General features: G+C 43.8%; 1 protein-coding gene across 7 annotated transcripts in view; it reads left to right on the top strand.

Annotated features, from left to right (window-relative positions):
• st8sia5 (ST8 alpha-N-acetyl-neuraminide alpha-2,8-sialyltransferase 5) overlaps positions 1–20,821 on the top strand; it is a 64,157-nt gene extending 43,336 nt beyond the window's left edge. For 5 of the 7 annotated variants that reach the window (XM_070866941.1, XM_070866940.1, XM_070866937.1 and 2 more), the window contains 5 exons: positions 493–579; positions 5,352–5,496; positions 13,716–13,828; positions 15,283–15,375; positions 16,018–20,821. In XM_070866941.1, coding sequence (XP_070723042.1) covers positions 493–579; positions 5,352–5,496; positions 13,716–13,828; positions 15,283–15,375; positions 16,018–16,480 — 901 coding nt within the window. In that variant the 3' untranslated portion in view covers positions 16,481–20,821. The remainder of the gene's footprint in view (positions 1–492; positions 580–5,351; positions 5,497–13,715; positions 13,829–15,282; positions 15,376–16,017) is intronic. The other 2 variants (XM_070866938.1, XM_070866939.1) reach the window with 2 other exon arrangements.
• The last annotated feature ends 918 nt before the right edge of the window (positions 20,822–21,739 follow it).

The raw sequence follows: 21,739 nt of genomic DNA, 5'->3' as shown, positions 1-21,739 counted from the left end.
CGGGTTTCCCGTCGTCTCCCGGGTCTCCCTGCACTGTGCGGGCGGGACCTGGCAAAATCCAGCCCTATATGTTTAAAATTGGGTATTTGTAATTCAGATTGTACTTTTTGTATGTTCTGTGTGGTTCTATTACTAAAACTACTCCTGTTCGATATCTTTTATTATTGTAATATTGATGCTTGTTTGATGTGTGGGTGAAAACCATCCAGGCAAGGGCGACAGTCATTTCCTTGGATCTGTCGACAATCTTGAGGATTAACTTGAAATTAAGGCAATAAAACCCTTTAGGCTGAGTTTCTGATTAAGACCCTACTGCCGATTTATGTAGAAACGACTCACTTCGACGCAAGTTGGATTCACAGTACATGAGTTTGTGACGCATGCTCGAAATGCTTTAAATTTGATGTACATTAGGGATCCTGATAATGAAAGTAGCTCTTTAAACATGAATTTGACGTAGCTCTTTGGGTGACACTGATCCTTTTTCTGCAGGGTAAAGCTGTCTGAACTGTTTGACAGATGGAAGACCCTGCAGTTATGTAAATGGGAAAGGAACAAGACTGCAGCCAATATTTTCAAGTAAGTGGATGAGAAGGCAGGGAAGATGAGAAAGGCAGGGAAGATGAGAAAGGCGAGTGAACGAGAGGGAGGGACGGGGTGGGGTGTGGAAAGAAAGAAGTAGGAGATAAAGAAAATGAGGAGGGAGCATTTCAGTGGAGATGGAAGAGGGGGAAAGGGAAATGGAGAGAATAGCAGAATAAAGGAGGAAGGAGAGAGAGAAGTAGATCACACAATCTCCTGAGAGAGGCAAAGAAACCATAGGCCAAATTAGGGAAAAACTCTGGGAAATTGCTCTCTGACTCTTGAAAGCAATCCAGCAAGCTCCAGGAGTCCAGGGTGACTGGCGACACGATCCCCCAATGACCCACCTATCTCCCTTCTGTAGGGGTGTTTGTCATTCGCAGGAACCTGCCTAACTCCCTTTTGAATGTTTCCAGCACATCTGCACTCATTGCATGTGCTGGCAACATATTCAAGAAGGAAGTATATCCTAGCATCTAATCTAGTTTGATACTTTTATAACTTGCACGTGTCCCTTGATTATGCCTGACCTATCTATCTCAAATATTCTACTCATGTGAATTGAGTCTAAATCTGGGGCTGCATTATCTAACTCTGAATGCAGCTCATTTGGGGCAAGAGTCCAAGTGGACAGTTTTAACGCTCCCCACTCAGCTGGCGCAGTTAAAATAGAGCAAGAGCCTCATTAATAAATGCAAATCCTTGATGTAACATGGGACCCCAATGGTATTTTAATTCACTCCTGAGTGCTACGCCTGCCTTGGTCGTCCCAACAGGTGAACCTGTCGGAAAAACAGTAAAGCACACTAAGCAAGTTAAAGAAAACATTACTTATTGGGACTCGAAGGAGCAGGGTTCAAATGAGCGGCCTGGCAGTTAAAATCTGCCAGGCCTCCAACTTGCACTGTATCCTAGCCATGTGGACTGAGTCTAAATCTGGGGCTGTATTATCTAACTCTGAATGTAGCTCATTTCACTAGTCATTTTAATTCTCTGCCCCACTTCCACTCTGACCTCCCTGTCCTATACCTCCTAATAGAATCATAGAAATTTACAGCACAGAAGGAGGCCCTTTCGGCCCATCGTGTCTGTGCCGGCCAACCAAGAGCTATCCAGCCTAATCCCACTTTCCAGCTCTTGGTCTGTAACCCTGTAGGTTATGGCACTTTAAGTGCGCATCCAAGTATTTTTTAAATGTGGTGTGGGTTTCTGTCTCCACCACTCTTTCGGGCAGTGAGTTCCAGACCCCCATCACCCTCTGGGTTAGGAATTTCCCCTCATATCTCCTCTAAACCTCTCCTCTCTTTCCCCCCCCCCCCCCAATTACTTTAAATCTATGCTCCCTGGTTGTTGACCCCCAGCCAAGGGAAACATGTCCTTCCTATCCACTCTATCCAGGCCCCTCTAATTTTATATACCTCAATCAGGTCTCCCCTTAGCCTCCTCTGTTCCAAAGAAAACAGAACCAGCATATTCAATTTTTCATCATAGCCAAAATTCTCCAGTTGGGCAACGTTCTTGTAAATTTCCTCAGCACCCTTTCCAGTGCAATCACATCCTTCCTGTAATGCGGTGACCAGAACTGCACACAGTACTCCAGCTGCAGCCTAATCAGTGTTTTATACAGTTCAAGCATTACCTCCTTGCTCTTGTATTCCATGCCTCGACTAATAAAGGTTAGTATTCCGTATGCCTTCTTAACCACCTTATCTACCTGGCCTGCTACCTTCAGGGATCTGTGGACCTGCACTCCAAGGTCCCTTTGTTCCTCTACACCTCTCAGTGTCGTACCATTTAATTTGTATTCCCTTGCCTTGTTAGACCTCCCCAAATGCATTTCCTCACGCTTATCCAGATTGAATTCCATTTGCCACTGTTCTGCCCACCTGACCAGTAATGAAGCTCGAGAAACAGCAGCTCATCTTTCAATGAGGCACTTTACATCCTTCCGGGACCAACACTGAGTGCAACAATTTCAGATCATAACCACTGCTTTCATTTTTTCAGGCAGCAGTTGCTGATAATGATTCTGCTTTTGTCATTTTCAGCTCCTCTAGACCCACCTTTTTGTTTCTTTTATTGTCCCATTACCATCTCCTTTTGCCTCGCACCATCATCCCTTTTGTCATTTAACCACACCTGCCGTCCACCCTATCACAGACCTTTCCTTTTGTTCTTTCCTCCCTTTCCCCCTTTCCCTGCCCCCACACTTGCTTAAAAATCTGTTACATCTCTACCTTTTCCAGTCCTGACGAAAGGTCATCGACCTGAAACTTTAACTCTGTTTCTCTCTCCACGGATGCTGCCTGACCTGCTGAGTGTTTTCTGTTTTTTGTCTCCAACCTGCACTCACACACAGGATTGCTGTCTGTTGCCGCCAAGAGTTGAAACCTGCCCTCGGACTGAAGTCTGGCTTTGTTTTTGGACTTTTCTAGATGCTTTGCATTTTTTGCGTTTGGGAATAGCTTCCTCTAGCTACCTTTTTTCCTCTTTCCGAATAAAGTCTCCATTTGCCACTTCCGTCAGCAGGAGCATCCTAGTGGCATGCTCTTGCATAACATAAGAAACAGGAGCAGGAGTAGGCCATACAGCCCCTCGATCATGGCTGATCTGGTCATGGACTCAGCTCCACTTCCCTTCCCGCTCTTCATAACCCCTTATTCCCTTCTCGGTTAAAAAAGTGTCTATCTCTGTCTTAAATTTATTCAATGTCCCAGCTTCCACAGTTCTCTAAGGCAGCGAATTCCACAGATTTACAACCCTTTGAGAGAAGAAATTTCTCCTCATCTCAGTTTTAGAATAAGGGGCCGCCCATTTAAGATTATGCCCTCTAGTTCTAGTCTCCCCCATCAGTGGAAACATCCTCTCTGCATCCACCTTGTCAAACCCCCTCATAATTTTATACATTTCGATAAGATCACCTCTCATTCTTCTGAACGCCAATGAGTAGAGGCCCAATCTACTCAACCTTTCCTCATAAGTCAACCCCCTCATCTCCGGAATCAACCTAGTGAACCTTCTCTGAGCTGCATCCAAAGCAAATATATCCTTTCGTAAATATGGAAACCAAAACTGTACACAGTATTCTAGGTGCGGCCTCACTAATACCCTGTATAACTGTAGCAAGACTGCCCTGCTTTTATACTCCATCCTCTTTGCAATAAAGACCAAGATTCCATTGGCCTTCCTGATCACTTGCTGTACCTGCATACTATCCTTTTGTGTTTCATGCATCAGGACCCCCAGGTCCCGCTGTACTGCAACACTTTGCAATTTTTCTCCATTTAAATAATAACTTGCTCTTCTACCTTTCACAATGCTCACTTGAACCTGATTGCTCGGAGTGGCCTGGGGATGACTTCTCCTCTAATTTTCCTAGCCTCTGCTCAGAACCGCCACACAATGAAACTGCGATTAGGAACTTAACAACGTGGGTCTTGAGTCTAGCTGCTCTGTGGCACCCTGTGTTAGAGCTCTTTAGCACTGCCAAATCCTCTTGAAATAACAGCCTGTTTGTGAGACTGTACCGTAGCCCACTCATTCAGTATGAATGAAAATATTGAAAAAAAACCCACTTAGTATGCACAGAATTGACTCATTTTCTAGCATATGTGGATGAAATGAGGCCATGGCTTGATTATGGTTCAGCATTCTTAACTGGATAATTGACCTGAGCTTGTATCAACGCTTTTATTTCCCTCTAGTTTTCTTCTCTCCTTTCCTGAATGCACACTGACTGCTTCCGCTTCCTGGGGTATGGTTCCATGGGCACGAGCAGTCCTCCAGTACCTCATTTCAAATAGCCATTCTTCATATACAAACCTAGACAGTGAATATGTACAGGATAATTATCTGTGAAGGCAACCCTACAAAACCCAGTCCAGGATCTGAGCATCGTCCAGACAAGTGCGTTTTACAGCAGGGGTAATTAGTTAGTATTCCTGATTTTCCACTTTCAATAATCGAGATGTTGTATTTATTACCAGCCATGCTTCTGATATCCCTATTACATGTGCATCAGCTGTCTAGGCTTTAAGCTCTGGAATTCTCTCCCTGAATCCCTCTTCACCTCTCTCTGCTGCTTTAAGACGCTCCTTAATACCTACCTTTTTGGCCAAGCTTTTGGTCATCTGTCCTAATGTCTCCTCCTTTGGCTCGGTGACACTATTTTTGTCTGATTACGCTCGTATGTATCGCCATTGTAATCCTAGTTAAAGACACTATATAAATGCAAGTTGTTGTTCATATCATAGTTCTCTACTGCCATAACAACCTCCAGTTCAAGCATTATATTCCTACTTCTTTGAGTGTTCCTCTATTCTTCATGTATATAAACCTTATTGTAGATTGGCCTCCATTTTGGCACTTAGTGTCTGTTTGCTGGTGGCTTGTTCATACATATTTCTGAATTACTCGGAGATTGTCCTAGAAAAAAATCCCAGCGAATATCTCAAAGTTAGATGGGTCAGAGCACATGTCTGTAATGAAGCTTGCCCGAATGTCCTTCCATTCATGTAAGTGGAAGAAAGATCAGATGGGTTCCTTTACAGGTGTGTGCCTCGACTTACCCGATATTTCTGATATTTGGTGCATCCAGTGCACCTGAGTGCAGGAGCAGAAAAACCTCCCCTTCTATCTTCATATCTGCCTGTTGGTGATCTTCCACAGTATATAAATCTCCCCTTTTAGTCAAGTTTGTTTCCAAGCTGCCCGTATGAACTCCTAAAATCGCTCAACTTGTGCTTACATCATCCCTCTTTGTTACTTAGGTCTCATTTGACTCGATGCTGCAATGCTCCTGCTTTTCTATTTACAACGCAGAAGAACACCCCCAAGGGCATCAAGCTGAAGTATGAAGTGGACAGCAGTGGCTTTCTCTTCATCGGTGCTGAAGTCTTTGAATTGTTTCCGAAGGTAAGGTGATCAGGCAGTACTGAGGACTCAGCGGCTAACAGCCATTTCCAGCCATAAGCAGAAGTGCACCTTGTTACTGGCAATTCTGGGGCTGCAAGAGGTCATTAATTGGGAACTTGAAATTAAGAATGAAAGACAATTGGAACTTTTTCACAACGGTAAGAAACTTAATATAATTTACCAGGGAATGCCAACAGTAGAAATGGGCTCAAGAAACTACTGGATATGTTTCCAGAGTGACAGCAATGAGGGATAAGGTGGGAAAATGGAATGGATTTAATGGCTGTTTCCTGTTCCTATTTTCTTTTTAATGTTCTTTGATTATTTTCAAGTGATAGAGAACTATTTGGAGTTGGCCCAGTAGTGTGAAGTAAGTTTCGCATGCTCTCAAAGGGCAGCCTGCAAGCTAGCTCAGTTCTTATTTCTACATCCGTCGGTTATTGGGCAACCTGACACATCCACAACAAATGTGAACAAAGCAATTGTAAGACAATCTGAGCCAATTATATACAGGTTGCACAATGAGTTGGGAAAACAGCCTGAGGGAAAAACCTATCCAAGTTCTGTTTGCCTCTCAATCTCTCGAAACCTCTGCAGAACGACTGGGGAAATTCTGGCTCCCCACTGCCCATATCAGCATTCTCAGAAACTACTCACTGCCCAAACCTTACCTTATGCTGTTGATCCATATACCTGTTCAAGAATGAGAGGGGATCTCATAGAAATATATAATGGGATTGGACAGGCTAGATGCAGGAAGAATGTTTCCGATGTTGAGGAAGTCCAGAACCAGGGATCACAGTCTAATGATAAGGGGTAAGCCATTTAGGACCGAGATGAGGAGAAACTTCTTCACTCAGAGAATTGTGAACCTGTGGAATTCTCTCCCATAGAAAGTTGTTGAGGCCAGTTTGTTTAGATATATTCAAAAGGGAGTTAGATGTGGCCCTTATGGCTAAAGGGATCAAGGGGTATGGAGAGAAAGCAGGAATGGGGTACTGAAGTTGCATGATCAGCCATGATCATATTGAATGGTGGTGCAGGCTTGAAGGGCCGAATGGCTTACTCCTGCACTTAATTTCTATGGCCCCAAGTTTCCACACGCGGCAAAACAGGTGCCCCTCCGAGCTGGGCGCCCGTTTTTCGCGCCTAAAACGGCGCCTGAAAAAAAACACGCTATTCTCAAGCGCTTTGCAGCTCGATGTCAGCTTGGCGCGGCGCCCAGGGGGCGGAGCCTACCACTCGCGCTGATTTTGTAAGTGGGAGGGGGCGGGTACCATTTAAATGAGTTTTTTTCGTGCCGGCAACCCTGCGCGAGCGCATTGGAGCGTTCGCGCAGTGTGAAGGAAACATTGGCACTCAGCCATTTTTGTAGTTCTTTGTAGCTGTTCAATTTTTAAAATTTTTTAATAAAACCACATTGCCCTTCCATGATCAGCACTGAGGCTTCTTGCAGCAGTGAGAAGGCTGCAGGAAGCCTCAGAAGTTGAGGCAGCCGTTTCCCGACGGGCCCGACCGACGGCAGGGCGGCCTTCCCCCCCTCCCCCCCTGCCGTTGGGAACGGCTGCCTCAACTTGTGAGGTTTCCTGCAGCCTTCTCACTGCCTGAAGCACTTTCACACCGGTAGGAACATGGTTTATTTAATCTTTTCTTTGCTTATAAATTTTTATTCAGGTTGGAATTATTTGTATAATATTTGTATAAGTATAACTAAGGATTTATTGTAGAATGTAATGACTTCCCTCCCCCGCCCCACCCCCCACCTCGTTCCAGACGCCTGATTTGTAACCTGCGCCTGATTTTTTTAATGTGTAGACAAGGTTTTTTCAGGCCTACAAAAATCTTCACTTGCTCCATTCTAAGTTAGTTTGGAGTACGTTTTCACTGTGGAAACTTTCAAATCAGGCGTCAGTGGTTGGACACGCCCCCTTTTGAAAAAAAATTCTGTTCCAAAGTGAAACTGTTCTACATGACTAGAACTGCAGAAAACTTAAATGTGGAGAATTGCGATTTCTAAGATACTCCGTTCTCCACCAGTTGCTCCTAAAAATCAGGAGCAAATCATGTGGAAACTTGGGGCCAAAGTTTCTAACCCAAGTCCCCATTCCAAGAAAAGCTATGGCCCTGTCAGTTCTCAATGTACACAGCTACTAAAATGTACAAATCTATGTAATATCTTCAATATCTATATCTACAATTTCCATATAACCTACAAGAAAATTACAACCTTCAATTCAATAAAGCCTTTTTTTAATTTAAGAATGGAACTGCTGTCATCTGAATGTCAATTGCAATGAGAAAAATTTATAACCTTGTAGTAAAAGGGCATTTGGCGAAGAGTGACTATAATATGATCGAATTTTATTTTGAATTTGAAAGTGATTTAGTTAAATCCGAAACTAGGGTCTTAAATATAAACAAAGCAAACTATGAAGTATGAGGGTCGAGTTGGCTAAGGTAGATTGGGAAATTACATTAAAAGGTGTGATATTAGACAAACAATGGCTAGCATTTAAAGAATTAATACATCATTTACAACAAATATGCATTCCTTTAAGGCACAAAAATCCCACAGGAAAAGTGGTTATACCGTGGCTAACAAGAGAAATTAAAGATAGTATTTGCTCAAAGGAAGAGGCTTATAATATTGCCAAAAAGAGTATTCAACCTTGAGGATTTTAGAATCCAGCAAAAGAGGACCAAGAAATTGATTAAGAAAGGAAAAATAGAATACGAGAGTAAACTTGCGAGAGACATAAAAACAGACTGTGAAAGCTTCTATAGGTATGTAAAAAAGGAAAAGATTAGCAAAAGTAAATGTGGGTCCCCTACAGGCTGAGACAGGAGAAATTATAATGGGGAATAAGGAAATGGCAGAGAAATTAAACAAGTACTTTTTGTCTGTCTTCACGGAAGAAGGCACAAAAAACCTGCCCCGATTTACAAAACCAAGTATCCATACATTTTCTTAACTGCTTTATCAACTTGCCCTGCCACCTTCAAAGATTTGTGAATATACACCCCAGGTGCCTCTTGATGTGCACCCCGCTCAAAATAGTAACGTTTAGATTATACTGGCTCTCCATGTTGTTACTCCCAAAGTGCATCACTTTACACTTATCCACATTAAATTGCACATGCCACGTGTCTGCCCATTTCATCAGTCTGTCTATGTCCTTCTCAAATCTGCTGCTATCCTCCCCCCTATTTACTACGTTGCCAAGTTTTGTATCATCCGCAAACTTGGAAATTGTGCTCCCTATACCCAAGTCCAGGTCATTTATATGTAACAAGAAAAGCAATGGTCCTAATGCTGACCCTGGGGGAACCCCACTGCATACTTCTTTCTAGTCAGAAAATCATCCACCACCAATTCTCTGCCTCCTATTCATAGAATCATAGAAATTTATGGCAAAGGAGGAGGCCATTTGGCCCATTGCGTCTGCGCTGGCCAAGAAAAAGAACTATCCAGCCTAATCCCACTTTCCAGCTATTGGCCCGTAGCCTTGTAGGTTATGGCACTCCAAGTACTTTTTAAAGGTAATGAGTGTTTCTACCTCTATCACCCTTTCAGGCGGTGAGTTCCAGACCCCCACCCACCCTCTGGGAGAAAAAGGTTCTCCTCCAACTCCCTTCTAATCCTTCTACCAATTACTTTAAATCTATGCCCCCTGGTTATTGACCTTTCTGCAAAGAGAAATAGGTCCTTCCTATCCACTCTATCTAGGCCCCTCATAATTTTATACACCTCAATTAAGTCTCCCCTCACTCTCCTCTGTTCCAAAGAAAACGCCCCCAGCCTATCCAATCTTTCCTCATAGCTAATATTCTCCAGTCCAGGCAACATCCTTGTAAATAACCTCTGTACCCTCTCTAGCACAATCACATCTTTCCTGTAATGTGATGACTAGAACTGCATGCACTACTTTAGCTATGGCCTAATTAGTGTTTTATACAGTTCAAACATAACCTCCCTGCTCTTGTATTCTATACCTCGGCTAATAAAGGAATGATTCCCATATGCCTCCTTAGCTACCTGACCTACCTTCAGGGATCTGCGGACATGCACCCCAAGGTCTCTCGGTGCTCCTCTACACGTTTCAGTATCCTACCATTTATTGTGTATTGCCTTGCCTTGTTAGTCCTCCCAAATGCATTACCTCACATTTCTCCGGATTGAATTCCATTTGCTACTTTTCTGCCCACTTGACCGGTCCATTCATACCTTCCTGCAGTCTCCAGCTTTCTTCCTCACTATCAACCACACGGCCAATTTTTGTATCACCTGCAAACTTCTTAATCATGCGCCCTATATTGAAGTCTAAATCATTGAATGCATCACAAAAAACAAGTGACCTAGTACTGAGCCTTGTGGAACCTCACTGGAAACAGCCTTCCAGCCACAAAAACATCCATCGACCATGACCCTTTTGATTCCTGCCACTGAGCCAATTTTGGGTCCAATTTGCCACTTTCCCTTGGATCCCATGGGCTTTTACTTTTTTGACCAGTCTGCCCTGTGGGACCTTGTCAAATGCCTTGCTGAAATCCATGTAGTCTACATCATGTACGACCCTCATCGACCCTCCTTGTTATCTCGTCAGAAAGTTCAATTAAGTTAGTCAGACAAAACTTTCCTTTAACAAATCCATGCTGACTGTCCTTGATTAATTTACACCTTTCTAAATACTGTCCCCCAGAATTTTTTCCAATAATTTGTGCACCACCAAAGTTAGGCTTACTGGTCTGTAATTACTCGGTCTACCCTTTTCTTGCTTTTTAAATAATGGTACAACGTTAGCAGTATTCCAGTCTGGCACCACATCTGTAGCCAGAGAGGATTGGAAAATAATGATTAGAGCCTTTGCTATTTCCTCTCTTGTTTCTCTTAACAGCCTGGGATAGATTTCATACTGGCCTGGCGACTTATCTACTTTCAAAGATGCTAAACCCTTTAGTACTTTTCAATATGTTTATCTCAAGTAATATTTTACACCCCTCCTCCTTAACTTTAATATCTGCATTGTCCCTCTCTTCTGTGAAAACAGACACAAAGTATTCATTAAGAATCATATTCCCGTCTTCTGCCTCCACACACAGGTTACCTTTTTGGTCACGAATAGGCCCTACTCTTTCTTTAGTTATCCTCTTGCTCTTTATGTATTTATAAAACATTTTTGGGTTTTCTTTGATGTTACTTGCCAATATTTTTTTCATGCTCTCTCTTTGCTTTCCTACTATCCTTTGTAATTTCACCTCTGCACTTTCTATATCCCTCTATGCTTTCTGCAATATTTAGCTCTCTGTATCCAACATATTCCTTAGCCAATTATATATGAATGTTACCACCGTCCCTTTATTTGCAGAATAAGTCTATTATGTGGTACTTTATCAAATGCCTTTTGAAAGTCCATACTGCACTACCTTCGTTAACCCTCTGTTACATCAAATAACTTAATCAGGTTAGTCAGACACGATTTGCCTTTAATAAATCCATACTGTCTGACCCTTATTAACCCCTGCTTCTCCAAGTGAGTATTCATTTTGTCCTTGACAATGGCCTCTAGTAGTGTTCCTACCACTGACGTTAGACTGACTGGACTGTAGTTAGCAGGTTTATCCCTCTCCCCTTTTTTGAATCAGGGCATTACATTTGCAATCCTTCAGTCCTCTAGCACTACTACCATATCTAAGGAGGATTAAAAGATTGTGGTCAAAGCTTCTGCCATGTCCACCCTTGCTTCCTTCAGCAACCTAGGATGCACCCCACCTGGACTGGGTGATGCCAACCTATCTAGCACCTCCTTTCTATTTATTGTTATCCTATCCAATATCTGTACTCTGCCCTCCTCTAATGTGACATTAACTTCATCCTCTTTTGTGAAGGCCGATGCAAAGTAGTCATTCAATACCTCAGTCAAGCCCTCTGCCTCCACAAGCAGATGTCCTTTTGTGTCTCTAATCAGCCCCACCATTCCTTTAACTAACCTTATACTACTTGTATGTTTATAAAAGACTTTTGGGTTCCCTTTTATGTTACTCACTAATCTTATCTCATATTCTTTCTTTGCCCATCTTATACCCTTTGTCAGTTTCCCACTGCATTCTCTGTATTCTACCTATTTTTCTACTGTATTCTGTACCTGACATTTGTCATAAGGCTCCTTTTTCTGTTTTATTTTAACCCCTATTTCCTTTGTAGAGGGAGCTCTAGCTTTGGATGCCCTGTCTTTCCTCTGTCAGTTTGTTGATGCATTGGTGCATAACAGATGGATGGAACTAGGAAATGTCACCAGTTGTTAGCATCCAATAGACTAGAAATGTAATGCTTTGCAGCAGCAGTGCTGTCCCTTTGGTGAAACTGGCCTATAGGTTGTGTTTGATAAGACAGCATAACCTGGTGCCAGCATCCCTCGTGAAGTATAGATGACGGAGGAAGGTGTCATCAGACATACTTGGGTAAGTGTGCCTTAATCTAAACATGTGGCTTCAGAGATGGGACCAGCAAGCACCAAACACCTCAGATGCAGTTGCCTTTATCTTTCTTTCCTTGTCCCTCTACAATCTCTCGCCGATTCTTCGCCCCGACCTCGCCGCTCCTGCTGTACCTGTCCACGCTCCAATCACCGACCTGGATCTTGGTGATGCCCCTCTTCGCTGCCGTTGCTCTCTTGCTCCAGCACGTGCTGCTCCCTGGAGTGGTGTGCCGCCACACTGCTCCTTCCGCTCCCCGGCCTGCTCCGATGGTGCTCGCAGGCTGGGGGCTGCTCAGCCTGCTGGGCTAGGAATATAGTATAAGCATGTTGACCATTCCAACCTAACTTTGCTGATAGGAAATACATTCCATAGAGGTTTCATCCCAGTGCAGGTTGGCTAAAACATGTGGCCATTCGCATGAAACCTATATCTGAGTGGCTTTGTGTATATATGTACCGTATATACTCGCGTATCATGCGACTTTTGAAGACCTAAATTGTAACCTAAATTTGGGGGGTCGCATGATACGCGAGATACAAAATTTGTGGGTGTGAAGTGCTGGCCAAGATTGGGCTGTTAGGCTGTTAAGCAGACCGTATCCACGCTGAATCTCGGCATGCTCCAACAATCCTCTATGTAAAGACATTTCTCTTGGTTTCTCCTCTCACTCTCCATGATGGTTGTAAATCGAATATCTCTGGTTGATATTAGTTCCTCGATACTCATGACCAAATCATTAGTTTATGTGGAAAACAAGCCAAGTTCCTGCAGCACACCACTAACTACATCCTCCCAATGCAAAAAAAAATCCATTTGACTCCTGCTGAAATTCTTCTCTTCAGGGGGAGAGAGAGTCGCGGAGGTCGGGGGGGGAGAGAGAGTCGCGGAGGTCGGGGGGGGAGAGAGAGTCGCGGAGGTCGGGGGGGGAGAGTACGGAGAGAGAGCACGGGGAGAGAGTACGGGGAGAGAGTACGGGGAGAGTGTACGGAGAGAGAGTACGGAGAGAGAGTACGGAGAGAGAGTACGGAGAGAGAGTACGGAGAGAGAGCACGGGGAGAGCGTACGGAGAGAGAGTACGGAGAGAGAGTACGGAGAGAGAGTACGGAGAGAGAGTACGGGGAGAGCGTACGGAGAGAGAGTACGGAGAGAGAGTACGGAGAGAGAGTACGGAGAGAGAGTACGGAGAGAGAGTACGGAGAGAGAGTACGGAGAGAGAGCAGAATCCACTCGATGTTTCATGTTAAGGTTTGTATTCGATCTCAAAAAAGTGACTCGCATGATACATGAGATATATGGTAAAATCATGTTTTGGGGACGAAAATTTAGGGGTCGCATGATATGCGAGATCGCCGGATACGCGAGTATATACGGTATCTAATTTTTGGGGGGGCATGATCTTTAATGTATCAACATGTATATATTTGTGTATATTTAATACACGTACACACACACATGCGTATGTGTGTGTTGTAAATTTTTACATATTTCATACATTATACACATCTACCCACAAAAAATAGATCTACACACACATAGAAGGAGATTCATACAGGTATATTGATGTATATGCACATGTATGCTTATGTGTGTCTGTGTATATCTATGCATGTGAGGGATAAATGAGACTTTGATCTCTTTCATCTGGGTTGGATTTTGACTCTAGCTTTACACTGTCATGACAACAACCCATGCTGTCCAGTCCTTGTTATCTATAGTTGTTTTTTGGGGTTTCCGCTTCATAGGAAATGCCGTATTCACGCTCCCAGTTTAAGAAATGTGCAGTGGTTGGGAATGGAGGAATCCTGAAGAACAGCAGGTGCGGGAACGAGATTGACTCTACAGATTTCGTGTTCAGGTATGACTGAGCAGTGCCTTTCCTTGTGCTATAGTGGAACAGACAAATCTTCAGGGAATGCTTTCCAGAAAATAAATGTTTAAATGTTTATTACATCTATAGAGATATGGGCCCAGAAATTCTGCGGACATTCTGCTGATCTCTGGCCATAATGTCAGCGGGAGATCGGAGGCACCCCAGAAGAACAACGGGGAATGACTATGCGTTGCTTTTCTGGGATTTCCACTTGTTCCTCGCTGAGGTTATAGCGGGAGATCGAGAGAATCCCCATAGAATTTCTAGGCCGTTTTCACCATGGGAGTTTCTCTAAGTTCTGAAAAGAGGTTAAGGAGGTTGAGTTGCCCAGTGAAAGTTTTCAAGATTATGAAGGGAATTGACTGAAGCAATTTGTTGGCTGTGGTGAAAGACTCATACAAGTTTTAATGATTAGGGAGGAGAAATTCGAGTCGTTTGCGCTTCCTGTTAGTACCCCCAGGGGGCTCTAACGGGGCCCAAGCGACTTTTCGCCCAAGCGCGGCTACCGAATCCCGTGAAATTCTGCGGGAGGTTGGCGACGGTGCGAACCGGTAGCACCCCGGCCGCTGTGCTGGCGATGATGGCGTCATCACTGTGTGCAGTGACCTGTTTTCGACCCGGAGCGAAAATTCGGTAGCATCCTGTGCCGCGATCTTGCAGCCCGGCACTCCGATTGTGTGATGGGCTGCTGCCACAGCACCCCGCTCCCTGGTGGTCCAGCAATGGCCCCCTTTCACCCAAAAGTTAATGAACTTGTGGAACAAGCTACTGGGGTAGGGCATTGAGCCCTATTTTCTATGGGTAGGTTTATATTTGTAAAGTTTGTTTGATTTTTACCAATTTCTCCCCTTTTACTCTCCTCCTCCCCTTGGGACACTGACACATAAGAACATAATAAAAGCCTGAAAAGAGACAAAGCCATTTGAAGCTTATCCCTTTAGTCCATGAACTCTCCCATCGTGGATATGACAGTGCATCCTGCATCGGTTTATATATTTTATTATATCTGTTCATGTGAAGCTGTAGCTTGCCCAAATGCAGTGTAACTTTCTAAGATGTAACTACGTCTGCTGCAACTGAGAATTTCCCCTCTTCTCTCCTGAAAGCAGTGACTCGTACAGGATACGTTTCCCAGGCAATGCCAGAGAAACTGATGGGAGGCTGGGATCTAATCATGGGATGCAAATAGTTTCTACATAGGGTAAATACAGGGCAAATTATGTCATTGTGATGCAATGGCCTCACCTTGCCCTGTGTTGGCTGAGTATGGACAGCTTGCACCAACATTACATTACAGGGTGACAATGCCTCTTTTTAGTATTCAGTTTTACAGTGGTGAGTAAGCCACTGAATACCTGAGTAGAAGTTTCCATCTCAAACAGAGAGTCAGAATTAACTCCACTGGTACTTATTTATTTTGCTGTTGGCTCTTGTGTTAGGTGTAATTTGCCACCAATCTCTGAAAAATATACCATGGACGTTGGCCTGAAGACCGATATTGTGACAATAAATCCGAGCATTGTAACTGACAGGTGGGTTTGCTCACATTATCCATCATGCAATAACTGGCATTTAAGGGCAGTACACGCTCCACCCATTGACACCTCAAAATTGCATTGCGGCCCTACAACCAGCTTATGACGAGTAGGCTTTTAACTGGAACAAGCTGGCCCCTCGGCTGCCCTGATGAAAATGGTGGTGAGCACATCTGGAGCAGGAAGTGTGCACTGCCATTTTCAGACTGCTACTGTCCTGTTCCCGCTGGATAGAGGCTGTGAAAATTGGTTCCAGTGTAGAGGGAGTTTTACCTTGTTTCATGCTTTTGCTGCACCTGATCTGGGAGGGCGGGATATTGACGGTAGATACTGGCGATGGGATACTGACAACGGATACTGGCGATGGAATATTGACGGCAGGATATTGATGGCGGATACTGGCGATGGGATATTGACGGCAGGATATTGATGGCGGATACTGGCGATGGGATATTGGCGGCGGGATATTGACGGCGGATATTGGCGGCGGGACATTGATGGCGGATACTGGCGATGGGAAACTAGCGGGATACTGGTGCTGGGAACAAAAATATTAAGAGACTTTTTCATTGCTTAGCACTGGCATAAAAAATAACAAAACTTTAAAAAATGCTAAAGACTCGATGTTTTTGCGTTTAGATTCCACAAACTGGACAAGTGGAGGCGGCCCTTCTATGAAGTCCTACAGGCCTATGAAAATGCGTCCGTGGTTATGCCAGCTTTCTACAATACCCGCAACACAGACGTCTCGTTCAGGGTCAAGTATGTCCTGGACGATTTTGAGTCCCAACAATCCATGTTCTACTTCCATCCACGATATCTTGAGAATGTCTCCCGTTTCTGGATGAGACAAGGGCTCCGAGCCAAACGACTGAGTAGTGGCCTGATGTTGGTGACAGCTGCCATGGAGCTGTGTGAAGAGGTCCATCTCTATGGTTTCTGGGCATTTCCCATGGACCCCTCGGGGTTGTACATCACCCACCATTACTATGACAACGTCAAACCTCGGCCGGGGTTTCACAAGATGACTACTGAGATCTTCAACTTTCTGCACATGCACAGCAAGGGCATTCTTCAGGTCCACACGGAGATTTGTAGCTGATGCACAATGGGCTTCTACCACTGTGGTGGACAGGCCTATAAATTCTGATTAGATAGACCGAATTTTACTTAGTGCACATTTTGCCCTTCATTGAATGGGCCATCTTTTCACATTAATGGGTAGATAAGTATGCAATAAGTAGACTAGTTACGCTATTACTGTGATTAGATATACAAAGATCAGGTCTCCAATGATGCTTTGACTCTTCTTTTGATGATACTTGGTCAAAGGGGTAACTCAAGCTTTTAAGGGATGTTCATTGTTAGCCAGGTTATTTTTCAGCCACTTGATTCTTTTATGAGCACAAGAAAAATCTTCCAAATTTAGGGCCCGAACTTGATGAAAGCTAAGTTCCGCCCAAAGGACCGGTGGGATACCTGACGGAACTTTGGAAAATAAGTCTTTGAAAGACTGCCCGGCGGCAAAAAAACGATTTACGCCGTGAATCTGGGCGGCAGCGGGCGGGAGCTCCCAATCTCGGCCGCAAATGCAATCCTCGCCAAAGTGCCGCTGAGGATTGAGTCGGACCCAGGGAGGGGGGGTGAAGCACATAAAAATAAAAATTTACACAAAACAAAATCCACTGGAAAACCTTCAGGGGACCCCATCCACCTAAATCGCTGAAAAAAAATGAAAGAAGTTCACTAACCTTTTTTTGCAGGTCTTATTTACCGTTGGGGTTAGACCTACATTCACGCAACGGTCCTTCCCCCTGCTGCCACCGACTCCCGCCCGCACCAATATGGCAGCTCGGCGGGCAGGAGGAAATTTGCGCGTCAGCGAGCGGTTCCCACCGGTCCTCCCCTCCCACCGGCGGGAGGCCTAGTAGAAAATGGCACCAAGGGGAGACCGCCCCAAAAACTCGGCAGCAGTGGGCGGTTAGGCCACCAAGTTCGGGCCCATAATAGCATTAATTGCTGATTCTTCTTTTGGGTTTTACAGACTCATCGCTTAGTTACTTGGCTTTTTACGTCCAAATGTATTTTTTTATTCATTCGTTCATGGGATGTGTATGTCACTGGCAAGGCCAGCATTTATTGCCCATCCCTATTTGCCCTTGAGAAGGTGGTGGTGAGCCGCTGCCTTGAACCGCTGTAGTCCATGTGGTGAAGGTACTCCCACAGTGCTGATTTTATTGTAGCAGTTTGGTACAACTGAGTGGCTTGCTGGGCCATTTCAAAGGACAGTTAAAAGTCAACCACATTACTGTGGGTCTGAAGTCACCAGGCCAGACCAGGTAAGTACAACAGATTTCCTTCCCTGGAGGACATTTCTGAACCAGTTGGATTTTTACGACAATCCGGTAGTTTCATCGTCACCATTACTGATGCTAGCTTTTTAATTCCAGATTCATTTAATTAACTGAGTTTAAACTCCCCAGCTGCCGTGGTCAGATTTCAACTCTGGTCTCCGACTTTTAATCCAGCCCTCTGGGTTGCTAGTCCAGTAACATAACCACAATGCTACTGTTCCACTTTGCTCTCCTCCTTTACCAGCATGTCAGAAAGCAGCTCTCGCTGTCCCCGAACCAAACGAAGAAGGATCTTCTTTCAGAGGACTCATTGTCTTCATTAGCATGATCTGGTTAGGAAATGGATTTAGATAGGTGAGTATGGATGGAGATGATCAAAATATGCTGGTTCCTGATGATGGAAATATCGGGGTCTAATTTCATGAAATCATGGCAGGGAGCTCTCCCTGCTTGGAATGTGTGTTGGGAATTTGGGGCATGCTCCCACAACGTTCCATCTATTTAAAATTCAGTAATTGTCCCTATCATGTTGAGGACAAGCATGATTAATGTAGATGTATGGATAGGTACATTTTTAACAGATTTGTTCATTTGTCTTTTCTGGAGGCAGGAAGAAACTTTGAGAAACTAATGCAACTGGTTAGAGTTCTATGTGAGGATGTCTGGGTTTGGTTATTGCCCTAAAGGTTTGTTTGATATCCTTTTATAGGAGCACAGAATTAGGAGTAGGCTATTTAGCCCCTCGAGCCTGTTCCACCATTCATGACATCACGGATGATCTCCATCTACCCGCCTTGGCTCCATATTCTTTTATACCATTGGCTAGCAAAAATCTATTGATCTTCGATTTAAAATTACTAATTGAGGTAGCATCTATACTGCTTTTTGAATGAGAGAGTTGTGAAGAAGCGTTTCCTAATTTCTCTCCTGAATGGCCTGGTTCTGATTTTAAGGTTTCGTCTCCTTCTCCTAGATTCCTCCTCCAGCGGAAATAAATGACCCTCTACCCTATGAATTCCTTTCAAATACAAAAAACCTCAATCAAATCCCTCCCCAATCTTCTATATTTCAGGGAATACAAGCCTAGTTTATGTAATCTCTCCTGATAATCTAACCTTTGGAGCCCTGGTAACATTCTAGTGAATCTGCACTGCGCTCCTTCCAAGGCCAATATATCTTTTCTAAGATGCGATGCCCAGAACTGTGTACAGTACTCCAGATGAGGTCTAAGCAGTGCTTTGTATAGCTCTAGCAAAACTTCCCTTTTATATTTTAGCCTCTGGTTGTAAAGGCTAACATTCCATTAGCCGTTTTGATTTATTTTTTGTACCTGATTTCTACATTTTAGGAAGCTGTGGACATAAACCCCTAAATCCACTGTTCCTAGCTTTTCAACATTTTAAATATACTTGGATCTGTCCTTTATGGTCCAACATGGATGACCTCACACTTACCTGCATTGAAATCTATTTACCACAGTTTTGCTCAATCACAATCTTTCAATGCCTCTTTGCATTTTTATGATACTGTCTACACGACTTACTATGCTACCAATCGTTGTGTCTTCAGCAAACTTGGATACATGGTTCTCTATTGTGTTATCTAAATCAGTAATAAATATATTGAATAGTTGAGGCCTCAGCTCAGACCCTTGTGGAACACCACTCGTCATTTCCTTCCAATTTGAGTACATACCCATTATCACAACTCTGTCTTCTACCACCTAACCAATCTCCTAACCAGGTCAATAATTTGCCTTCAATTCCTTGAGCTTTAATTTCATCTAACAGTCTCTTATGTGGAACTCCATTGATTGCCTTCTAGTAGTCCATATAAACTACATCCACGGACAGTCCCCTGTCTACTACTATGGTTACTTTCACAAAAAATTCAATTAGCTTCGTTAGACATGACTTACCCATCAAAAATCCATGTTGGCTGTCTAATCAGCTCAAATTTCTCTAGGTTCTCAGTCTTGGAGGGGGATTAGGGAGAGTTTTATCGGAGGTTTACCTATGGTTGATTGCCTTTCTTGGGAGATTGAGTGGGTGGGGCAGAGTCCAAGCTAGGTGTTCACTTAAATGCATTATGCACATTCAGAGCTCATTTCAAAAGTGCTATAACATTTGTCCATCAGGGACTATAGTGGAGTTTCTGTGTTGGGTACAATAGTAATAAAAGTCTGAAATATTCCATCAGACTGGCTTGTTCTGACTGGCGCTCTAAGATTCAGCTGGATATTTCTGGAATATGTTGTGATAAAAGGCTTGGTACCTTACTGACCATGCCATTCATTGTTACTGGCAGGATGGTGTCAAGCTGTAAAGGAAGGTTCTTTATTATTCTGTTCAATGAGCCATAATAGTACTGGGACAGCAATTAGAATTTTCTTTCTGTGGCACAGGTTGAGGACAGTTATGGTAGAGTGAATCAGCTCCCATTTCCATATCACAGCAGGATGTGACAATGACCCCTGAGAGATGGGCATTGTAAATAGAGTGAGATCCGATCATAGGTTCTGTATAGGTCAAAGGTTGGGTCAAGAACCATATAATGCCCTTGTACATTGGATATGCAGATAACTCACAATCTTGGAATGTTGTTTTCCAAGCACTTCAGTGTATTTATAGCTGGATATTTAGAAGAATCTTAAGAACGCGTTTTTAAAAAAAAATTTAATAAAAATGCTTTTGATTAATATACTCGGGGTCAAAGGTAGAATTTCTGAGATCTCCCTAAGACAAAAGTGCTGGGAGCTGGTTGGAAGTGCCACTTACAGCAATGGCTCTCTTACAGCCAGGATAAGTCACATCTGAACACGACGCTGCAAGCAGAAATATCCATCTTTACTCTGCCTCTGTCCTGTAAAGCACACGTTTATTTTTAAGCTACTAGTTAAAAGATGTAAAGCTCTTTATTTTTTTGTGTTGTTCACATTTGTGTAATTTGTGTGATTGTTGTAAATTAACTCACCAACATTGTTTTAAAAAGTGCTTGTTGAATACAGTGTTAGTCTTAAAGAGCAGTTTCACCATCAGAACCCCTTTCTAAGGGTAAACAGGTACAAAATTAAAATGGTGATATCTGAACTGATGACTCTCAGCTGCCCTTTCCTCTTCTGTTTCAAAGCTGCTAGTCAGATTCAAACACTGTAGCTTTTGTTCTAGCTCTACCTTGGCCCTCACTAGACTCCTCTTCTCCATAACACTCATTCCCTGATCCATTGATCCATTCCTGATTGAGATCTTGATCACTCACCCACCTCTTTGCTTAATGCCCCAAGGTCAACTAGGGAGGGGCAATAAATGCTGCATTGTCAGCATTGCTTGTATCCAAAGATTTAAAAAAATGTTAGAGCTTGTTTAATCATGAACATGGGACCAGCTTTCACTATGTTGACAACACCCAGGTTTGCCCCTGCGACACAGCCTTCAACTCTGACTGCGCTGCCTGCCTGCCTGACTGACAGCAGTTTGTCCAAACTTTACGCGAGACTGAAGTCCGCTATTTAGCCTTCATCACGAACACTGCCTCAGGCCCTGATTTTCCCCCTGTTCCTGGATGCACACTCAAGGTCAACCCCGATGCCATGCAACTTTGGTGTCCTGTTTGGCCTGAGATGCAGACTTCCACTTTAGAAATATCACCTACCTCCATCCCTATCAGCAACCCCCCCTCCCCCCGCCAACTGCTGCATCATTTACATCTTTGAAACCCTCATTTGCGTATTTATCACCCCCAGACTTAACTTTTCCGATTCTTTCCCCTTCCAAGGTCCACCCTTTATAAACTCCAAGTCGTTGAGATCTCCGCTGCTTGATTCCTATCCTGATAAGGTCCGACTCATCCAGCATCCCTGCTGATCTCTTCAGTTCATCCTCTTCAATATCTTCAGCCTCATGTTCACAACCGTTCTCCACCCTCTCTCCCCGTCAACCCTACATTCATGCCTCTAGTGTAGTCTGCCTTCACCAGTGTACCAGCCCTTCTCTCTACTGTATACTCAA

This window comes from Pristiophorus japonicus, chromosome 2, assembly GCF_044704955.1.
Source record: "Pristiophorus japonicus isolate sPriJap1 chromosome 2, sPriJap1.hap1, whole genome shotgun sequence".
NCBI lineage: Eukaryota > Metazoa > Chordata > Chondrichthyes > Pristiophoridae > Pristiophorus > Pristiophorus japonicus.
The sequence above is the reverse complement of the archived record's forward strand: the minus strand, read 5'-3'. Positions and strand labels throughout refer to the sequence as shown.